Consider the following 10,277-nt stretch of genomic DNA (forward strand, 5'->3'; position numbering starts at 1 on the left):
GCCTGCAGAGGAGAGGGGCCCGTAGGGGCCTCAGGCAAGGTCATGGTGACCTTGTGCATGGACCAAGGGGAGGACTATCTCGAAGGAACCAGCTTCCCTACCATTTCATCAGGTGCCTGCAGCCTCCAGGAAACACACCAAAATGTGTATTTGTCAGGGTAGGCTCACAGTAAGAGCTGTAACAACCCCCCCCCCCCAAAATCTCAGCAGTTTAACACAAGAAAGTTTATTCTTCATTAATTTCACATTCCCATGCAGAGGAGGTGGAGGGGAGGAAGATGGGGGTGCCCTCCCTGCAGGCTTCAAGCCCCGATCTTCCAGCTAAGAGCTTTGCTGTCTTTGGGGTCTTCAGGACTCTCTGCCGCAGATGAGGGAAGGAAGCAAGCAGGGAGATTGCGAGGAGAAACGTTATTCTGGCTCCAGGTGTGTTGCTTCTCCCAACATCACTGACCAGAACACATCACAGGACCGCCCCCCACCAGCTGCAAGGGACATTGGGAAACACAACCTAGCTGTGTGTCCCAGAGGACAAGTACAGGTGCACGTGTCTTTTTGAATTATGGTTTTCTCTGGGTATATGCCCAGTAGTGGGATTGCTGGATCATATGGTAATTCTATTTTTAGTTTTTTAAGGAACCTCCATACTGTTCTCCATAGTGGCTGTATCAATTTACATTCCCACCAACAGGGCAAGAAAGTTCCCTTTTCTCCACACCCTCTCCAGCATTTGTTGTTTGTAGATTTCCTGATGATGCCCCTTCTGACTGGTGTGAGGTGTACCTCATTGTAGTTTTGATTTGCATTTCTCTAATGATTAGTGATGTTGAGCAGCTTTTCATGTGCCTCTTGGCCATCTGTATGTCTTCTTTGGAGAAATGTCTGTTTAGATCTTCTGCCCATTTTTGGACTGGGTTTTTTTTTAATATTGAGCTGCATGAACTGTTTATATATTTTGGAGATTAATCCTTTGTCTGTTGATTCGTTTGCAAATATTTTCTCCCATTCTGAGGGCTGTCTTTTCATCTTAAAGAAAAATGTGGGACTCCTGTCTTGGGTAAAGGGACGAGGCTTCCGTCCCAAGGTCTGCAGGGTGTGTTTGGGGGAGGTGGTACTTGCTTCACCCACACATGGGCTGTTCCACTTGAGATGATCTTGCCACACTCCTCAGGTGTAGTCTAGGGACCGCCTGCAGGGGCTTTACACGCTTGTGAACAACAAAGATTCCTGAACCTCACCCTGATCTTTTGATTCCATGTCTGTGTGGGTGGGTCAAAGGAATACACATCAACCACTGCTCCAGAGGGCAGTCGATAAATGGCTACGAATAAATGATGCTGAAGATGAGAGAATGTGGGAATAGAACATCCTTTTCCTCATATATTCCTCTTGGAATCCTCCTTCTCCTCTGGGGCTGAGGCCAAGGTCAGTGCACACTCTGCTTTGATTCACCCCCAGTCAATCATAAGAAGGCATCCCTTCACCACACCTGTTACCACTCTCAGTACATTACTGTCTCCGGGCAAGTCTCTCTGCCAGAACTCATCAGACAATTTTATCTACCTTTGTATTACCAGCCTAGCCCAGTGCCTAGCATATAACAAATGCTAAAGAAATTTTAATTGATCTGTAGCTGATAATCTAATAAATCAGTTGCCAGAAAGAAGCAGGGGATGCTTTTTCATAGTCTCTTCCTTTTGGCTCTGGGGTTCATACACACATCACTGCATGGATCTGCCTGGTCATCCTGCTGCCAACACCAAGTAGCAGACACCTAGTGGGGTGACTGCTCACTCATTAAGGTCTTGCTTTCACTCCATTAAAAAAAATCTGTTAAACTATTAATACACTTTTGTCATCAGCAGAAAGGACTAGTTATTTTAAGGGACTCTTGTTGAAAAAATGAGATTTAGCATAAAACATAATTTTTGTTGAATTGTTGGTGTTTCAGAAAGTAAGGGGAAATCATACACCTCTAATAAAAACAAACAACAATGACAGATTCAGCAGTTGTAGATGCACCAGGAAGTCTGGAAGGAAGAAAATGATTCCAGATCCTGGGTGTCCAAGCTCAGAGAGAAGCAAGTGCAAATCCTCTCTGCAGGCAGCCAGGTTTCCCACAGAGACACTCAACCAGCTGGGAACTCACAACCAACATGTAACAAACAAGTGCCAAACACATAACAAACAACAAATAAGAGATTCAAAACACCAAGGGCTTCAGGCAGTGTAATTACCAGATATAAAATATAGAGTAATCATACGTAAAACCCTTAAAGAAACTGAAAAATGGAAACACAAGAATGAGCAAAAAATAAGAGACTACCAATAAATGACCAGAGATACCTGAAAGATAACAAATATAACTTTGATAAATGAAAAAGATAATTGCTGACATTAAAACTTCAATGAATGGATTAAACAGCAGACTTGATACTGCTGAATAGAAACATTGTGATCTGGAAGACAGGTCTGAGAAAATATCTTAACTATCATATAGATATTGAAATGAGAAATACGAGAGAGAGGTTAAGACTCATGAAGGACAGAAAAAGAAGGTCCAACTTATGTCCAAGTAGAATCTCAGAAGGAAAGAATAGAGAGCAGAAAATGAAAAGATAATGGCTGAGAATTTTCCAGAACCTACCAAAGAACTAAAATTCACAGTGGAAAGGAAATGCAACTGGTTCATTCAACAGCTATTTATTGAGTGCCTACTATATGTCAGACACCCTTTAGAGGTAATGCAAACCAAGCTGGATAAATAAAAGAAATACCCACGAAAAAAAAAAAAGAAGAAATACCCATCTAGACACAACCCAAGAGAAAAAGACAGTTAAACTGACAACAGATTTTTCAAAAGTAAAATGAGAGCTACAAGGCAGAACTAACATCTTCAAAGGGTTAAGGAAAAATAATTGGCAACATAGAACTATTTACCTACCACAACTATCTTTCAAGAATAATAGCGGGGACTTCCCTGGCAGTCCAGTGGTTAAGACTTCACCTTCCAATGAAGGGGAGGCAGGTTCAATCCCTGGTCAGGGAGCTAGGATCCCACATGCCTCGCGGCCAAAAAACCAAAACATAGAACAGAAGCACTATTGTAACAAATTCAATAAAGACTTAAAAAATGGTCTACATCAAAAGAAAATCTTAAAGAATAATGGTGAAATAAAGGCATTCCCATATAAACAAAAACTGAGAACATTTACCACCTAGAGATACACACTAAAGAAAAATGTTAAACATCTATATGAAAGGAAGGGGGGAAAAGAGAAAGGGTATGGAATAATGAGTAGATAAAGTGTAAGTATAAACCCAAGCATACACGATTTACACAAAACCCATAAATTAACAGTAAAGGAACAGACCTAGAATATTGGCTATTAATGCCTCTAATACAGGAGAAGTAACTGAATGAAAGTGTTTTAGATCTTAAATTGTTTAGGAGGAGGTTGGAGTATTAAATTTAGGTTTTTTTAAGTAAACTTAGCAAAATTTCAGGAGTAACCACTAAAAGAATTGAAATAAAGAATCTAAATTCCACAACAAGGACCTACTATATAGCACAGGGAACTATATTCAATGTCTTGTAATAATGTATAATGGAAAAGAATCTGAAAAAATATATATATAATGAATCACTTTGCTGTACCCCTGAAACTAGCACAACATTGTAAATCAACTATACTTCCAAAAAAAAAAAAAAAGGTAGAAAAGCTGGGGAAAAAAATGTAAATTCCAAACAAATAAAGGAAGGAGTAAATAGAATAAGAGAAACAAATTTAAAATCATTTTTTAAAGGAAGGGAAAAAACATAAAAAGAGCAAGACCAAGAAAAAAATGGTATAATAAGCCCCAATATACCAATTACCACAAGAAATGGTGAATAGGCTAAGCATAGTAGTTAAATGCAAAATCAAGTTATATGCACTTTATAAGAAACCCATCTAAATTATTAGAACATAGGAAGTTTGAAAGTAAAGGAAAACAAAAGGTATAGCAGGCAAATATTAACCAAAAGAAAGGTGGAGTAGCTAAATAATATTACACAAAGTAGACCTCGGGACAATATACATCATGGATTTTAGACAGAGTACCAACACTATAATAAAAGGTTCAATTCACTGTGTAGATTTTTAAAAATTCTAAATTTGTATGTACATGCATCCAATCTCATGTGTACAACTTTTAAAATCTGCTAGAAATATAGGGAGAAGATGACAAACCCCCCAACATAAGGGTAAATTTCAATACTCTCTATGCTTGCTAGACCAAGCAGATGGAAAGTTAATTAAAATACAGAATATTGTAACAACACAACTGACAAGCTTCAAATATTGGACATCTATCTATAAAACCCTACACCCAATAGCTAAAGACTGCACACTCTTCTCAAGCATGTACGGAATGTTTATAAAAATTGACCTCCTAGAAGGCCAAAAAGAAAGTTCCAATAAAATTCAAAGAATCAGTATCAGGGACTTCCCTGGTGGTACAGTGGATAAGAATCCACCTGCCAATGTAGGCGACACGTGTTCGATCCCTGGTCCGGGAAGATCCCACGTGCTGCAGATCAACTAAGCCTATGCACAACAACTATTGAGCCTGCGCTCTAGAGCCCGCGTGCCACAACTACTGAGCCCGTGTGCTGCAACTACTGAAGCCTGCACACCACAACTACTGAAGCCCGCGTACCTACAGTCTATGCTCCGCAACGAGAAGCCACTGCAATGAGAGGCCTGCACACCACAATGAAGAGTAGCCCCTGCTCTCCTCAACTAGAGAAAGCCTGCAAGCAGCAATGAAGACCCAACGCAGCCAAAAATAAAATTTAAAAAAAGAGAGAGACTTAAAAAGTAAATGGTAAAAATAAAAAGGTCAACAGAATACTTAGAAAATAAAGACAAATAATTATTAAAAAAAAAAGAATCAGTATCATTCAGACCACATTCTCTTACCACTCCAAGGTTAAATTAGAAGTCAACAATTAAAAGGTAAAAAATCAATGTATGTTTAAAAATTTTAAACAAATATCTAAATAAATCACGGGTCAAAGAGGAAATAATGGAGATTAAAAATACTGAGAATGGGGCTTCCCTGGTGGCGCAGTGGTTGAGAGTCCGCCTGCCGATGCAGGGGACACGGGATCGTGCCCTGGTCTGGGAAGATTCCACATGCCGCGGAGCGGCTGGGCCCGTGAGCCATGGCCGCTGAGCCTGCGCGTCCAGAGCCTGTGCTCCTCAATGGCAGAGGCCACAACAGTGAGAAGCCTGAATACCGCAAAAAAAAAAAAAAAAAATACCGAGAATGGAATAATAACTAAAACCTGCATTTCAAAACTTGCTGGGTGTAGTCAAAAAAAAAGTACACAGAAGGAAATCTATAGCTTTAAACATTTATACTACAAAAGAAGAAAGGCAGGAAAGAATTAGGCTAAGCAGCTAACTTAAATTGGAAAAAAAGCACACCCATAATAAATCAAAAAAAACAGAACAAATAATAAACAGGAAGATAAACAACAAGGTCCTACTGTATAGCACAGGGAACTATATTCAATAACCTGTGATAAACCATAATGGAAAAGAATATGAAAAAGAATGTATATATGTATAACTGAATCACTTTGCTGTACAACAGAAATTAACACAACATTGTAAATCAACTATACTTCAATAAAATGAACTAATTTTTTTTGAGCTATACTTCAAAAAATTAATGCAAACTAAAAAAAAAAGAGGACAAACTAATGAAATAGAAAATGAACAATACCATAGTTGGTCCTTTGAAGTAATAATAAAACAGATGTTCTCTTGGTGAGGTTGATTGAGCAAAAACCAGGGAAAGCACAAATAATATTAAAAATAAAAATAATATAAAAGTAAGATCTTTCTCAAGTGCTCAGAGCAAATCAGAGACTCAGCCCAGAACAAAACTTGGGCCTGGCTAAACTCCTTTCTCCAGTATTCATGGCAGTGTGTTTCCATGCTTAGCAAATAGTAGGGACCAGATGCTGATGACACTAATGTCTGGGGTTGGCCTCCTGTTGTGGGTTGGACATGCAGGAAGCAAAGCAGAGACATGAGAAGCAGTGGGACAGCCCCAGAGATCGAAGCAGGCTCCGCATTCTTCAATGGGTCAGCCACTTCCCTCAAATGGACTTTCATTTTTTGTGTGTGGGAGAAAAATTACCTAGAAAGGGCAATTCGGTCTATTTTTAATGGTGCTCTGAGGCCTGGTTCCTAGTGAGAGAGGAGCTTTTTTATCTCCCCATCCATGGTACACAAGCAAGTATTTCAAAGTCTTACCATTAATTTCAGAGTCTCACTCCCTGGGCAATGAATTGAAATATCTGGGTGGTAAGGGCTTGGACTTCTCTGCAGCACATCATGCCTTCTTCCGCCCAGTGTCTGACAACCACATAGGGCTGAGATTCAGACGTTAAAAAGTCTGTGCTGAGGTCATTAAATGTAGGTGAAAAAATCCACGGCATCACCTTTAGCAGGAGAAACCAGAGGGGGAGCTGGGCTGAAAGGGCCCTGACTTCGCGTTGGCTTCTGACTTAACTCCTTGGCGCTGTTTCTCTTTGTAAGACGAAAAAAGGGTGGATGAGGTTTAAGTGCCCATTCTGCAACACGCACACCAAGAGTACAGACTGCCTCTCGTCTGCAGCGGATCGTGTTCCGGACCGTGAAATGAAATAAAATGACACGCTGGCCAGAGGACCAGGATAGTAACTAAGCAAACAGGAAGGTTCAACTAGATTTCTTGCAGGTTCTAAAGCGTGAGTGATCTGGTATCATGCTGTGTGGACCTGTTTCAAGGACTGAGAGCACTGCCTGGAGGAAAGGAGACGGATTCACAAACAAGACCCCCGGATCTGAACCCACCTTGGCTACATAAAAGGTCTGGGACGCTAGTGGGTCCCTTCGCATCTCCTGCCTCAGGTTCCTATTCTAAAAGCCGGGACAATGCTGTCTCCCCAGCAATGGCGCAAGGATTAAATATAACAGCCATATGTTGCCATTCTGGAATCTGGTCTCCCCTTCCGCGTTCTGAAGTCTCCCAAGTCACCCCCTTTCCGTGACTCATATGTTAGGTCTCAAGTCTCTGAAAACACACTGAGATGGGTCACGCTGACAGCATATGAAAGAACAAACACTAATTGGATCATATGCAAAACCAAAGACAGTAACATATTAGCTGTGCAGAACTCTGCGAGGGAAGGAGTTGTTCTAGATGCTGAGCTTCCTGAACAGATGGAGGGTTTCCTCTCAAGAATTAAAACATTAAAACAACAAACCAGAAGAAGCAAGCAATTTAGAACAACAACAAAAAAATCTCTCTCCAATATACTTCCAAAACTTGTCAGAGGCCTTAAGGGAGCATTCGGAACAGCACTTTACTTTTCCTTGAAGATTTTTATCATTGTTCTGAGCACACTGAGAACAGCCATCCAGTGATGACACTGATGGCATTGGTCGGACTGTAAAGGGTTTAATCCAAGCCCTGATACTACAGATGAGAAAGCTAAGCCCAGAAGGGTTAAGCTATCCACCCAAGCCACACAGCTGGATGGAGACCGTGCCAGGACCAGGTCTCCGGGACTCCCACCTTCCACAGTGCCTGTTAGACCTTCATAAGACCCACTGTCCCTCCTTTGAAATAACCCTGGAATGCTTGAAACAACCCTGGAACCCCAGAATGCTTTTAAAGTACCTGTCTGGACACTAACTTAGAGATTTTTATGTCTCCCTCTCTGATGTCTATGGATCATGCTTGCTCATGGAAACCCCACTGGAGTGTGTGTTCATTTGATTCTTCATCTGAGATCTGTACGTCTTCAAAAATCAGGCGTCTACTCTCCGAGCAGCGTCTTCTGGTTTGCCTGGAAAGTAGCACTAAGCGGCCACCTAATGGATCCAACTCGAAGGAAGTACCAGTGATAACACCCTCTCCCACCCAAGCCCACACCTTATCCATTTCAAGAGTGAAACCCCTAACAACAAGACCACCACAGTTTATAAAGCAGTCCCGATCATGACCCACAAATTAGGTAGAAATTAAAGTACCCCAAACACACATACACATGGCCTTTCTGGGCTGCCATGGGGTTTGATCTCTAAAGCACTTAGCAGAGGACCACACCCAGTGTGCTAACACACAGAACATGCATAACCTCAAAGACCTACAATCCCAGCTTCAGAGAGACTAGGTCACCACCAGACCAAAGAACACCATTAACAGGCAGAAGAGGCACTGCGAACTCAGAAGCCAGTGTTCCCCCCATTATTCAAGTAGGTGCTTAAAAATTCTTTATGACAATAAATGAAAGACAAACATTTTTCTTTCCCAATTTGCCTGAGCACATTCAATCACTTGTTAGAAATTAAATTGATCCATGCTTGCAGCAAAGTTCAATAAAACTGCTCATCCCTTCCCTGCAAGCTCAGTGGAGGCAGTCCCTAAAGTCAGAACTCACCAAGATGAAGATGCAAACCGCCAGCCCAGCGCAGCGCAGAAACACTTCTGCCGCCAAAGGTGAGGGCACCTAACCCCCAAGGCACTGAGAGCTCAAACGTAGCCAAAAAACCGTGGGGACTGTCCCCACCCGACCCCTGCAGCTACCCCCCCCCCAATAAGTGGAGTGTCCACTATGTATGCCTTACAGCCTCTTCTGCTGCGCTCCTGTCACTTATTAGCAGGAAAAAAAAAAATTTTTTTTTAATTCAAAACCTCATCTTTCCCAACTTCTCTCAAATGTTGCTCTTTGCCCCAAAGCAGTTTTGCCAAAATCATGCTCCCGGGAAAGCCTCGACCTTTGTACTTTTGCATTTCAGATAATCATTTGGGCAACTACAGACAGTTGGCGCTGCCTTCAAACGCTGGTTTCTCCTTTCCTTCGACCCCTGGGGACCACGAGCTGGCGCGGACGTGCTCAGCGTCGCTCGCCCCAGACACTGAGGTTCTCTACCCGCGTCCATCCGTCATTTCCAACTATTGCGCACACACATCTCACAGTCAACGAGCATCGTACAGGATGCTTCGATCCCTGAGGAGATGTGTGCGAAGCATCTCAGCACTTGGCTTCCAGGGCGGTTTTCGTTCACACCTAAACCGAAGCACCACTCCGTTGCCTCACTAGCAGAGAGATATAAAGCAAAGGCACTGCCAGGGCAGTTACGACGCAGCACCACGCTTCCAAGCGCGGGATGAACCCGGTCGGTCCCCAGAGGTAACCGACAGCTCCCTGCCTCCGCGGACCTTCCCGGCGGCCGGCTTCACCGACTCCCGGCGTCCGCGGGGGCTCCGCGCGCCGTCCGCTCCCGGCCGGCTTTCGCCGGCGGGGCGGGAGCGCCCGGCGCGGACCCGGGCCCTTACCTCGCTGACGATGGTCGAGTGGGCCTGGGCGTACCGCCAGCCTCCCCGGCACGGCACGAGCGGCGCCGAGCGGTTGGGGAAGGCGGCGAGCGGGTCGGCGCAGCTGAGCGCGCCCGGGGCGGCGGCGCTGGCGTTGGCCGCCTCCAGGAGGTAGCGCTGGCAGCGGCCGTCGCCGCGGCGCTCGGAGGGCGCGGGGCCGAGGTGGGGGGGCGCCGTGCGGTTCCACTCCTCCTCGGGGCTCCAGCCGCAGCGCTCGGCCAGCGCGGCGGCGCTCGGCCCGCGGCACCAGTAGTGGTCGGGCCGGCTGCCCAGGAAGACCACGCCGACGAAGAGGAAGGCGAAGGTGACGCCCGTCAGGCACAGCAGCAGGAACACGCGCCGCTGGAAGCGCCCGAACTCGCCGGCCCGCTGCAGCGCCTCGTCGAAGGAGGGCATGGTGCGCGCCGCCCGCCCGCCCGACTCCCCGAGCGCGTCCTGTCGCCCGCCGCCCGGGCCTCCGAGTGACCCGCGGGCCGGCCGGCCGCCTCCTCCGCCCCGCCGCCTCCCCCGTGCACCCGCCTCACGCCCCTGGGCGCCGCGCCAGCGGCCGCCGCTCCTCCGGCCCCGGGGCCCCCGCCCGCCGCACCCGCTTCCGGTCCGGGGGCGCCCGCGGAGGCCCGGGCCGCGCTCCCCCGGGGCGCCGCCGCGGGGTCGGGGTGGGCGCGCGGCGGGGCGCGGGCGGCGCGGCCTGGCGGAGCGCCACCGCGCGCCGCGGACCCGGCCCGGGACTGCGAGTGACGCGCATAGCCTCCGGCCTGGCGCGGAGCTCCATTTGGTCCTTGCCAGCAGCCTGTTCTGCGGGCGGTCCCGGATCGGGCTCCAGAGAAGAAAGTTCCAGGGCCACCCAGCGACTCCCA

General features: G+C 46.0%; 1 protein-coding gene across 2 annotated transcripts in view; it reads right to left on the reverse strand.

The window, feature by feature from the left end:
- SLC22A3 (solute carrier family 22 member 3) overlaps nucleotides 1-9,865 on the reverse strand; it is an 88,800-nt gene extending 78,935 nt beyond the window's left edge. For both annotated transcript variants that reach the window (XM_067701610.1, XM_067701609.1), the window contains exon 1: nucleotides 9,382-9,865. In XM_067701610.1, coding sequence (XP_067557711.1) covers nucleotides 9,382-9,816 — 435 coding nt within the window. In that variant the 5' untranslated portion in view covers nucleotides 9,817-9,865. The remainder of the gene's footprint in view (nucleotides 1-9,381) is intronic.
- Nucleotides 9,866-10,277: the final 412 nt, after the last annotated feature.

Source organism: Pseudorca crassidens, chromosome 13, assembly GCF_039906515.1.
Source record: "Pseudorca crassidens isolate mPseCra1 chromosome 13, mPseCra1.hap1, whole genome shotgun sequence".
Taxonomy (NCBI): Eukaryota; Metazoa; Chordata; class Mammalia; order Artiodactyla; family Delphinidae; genus Pseudorca; species Pseudorca crassidens.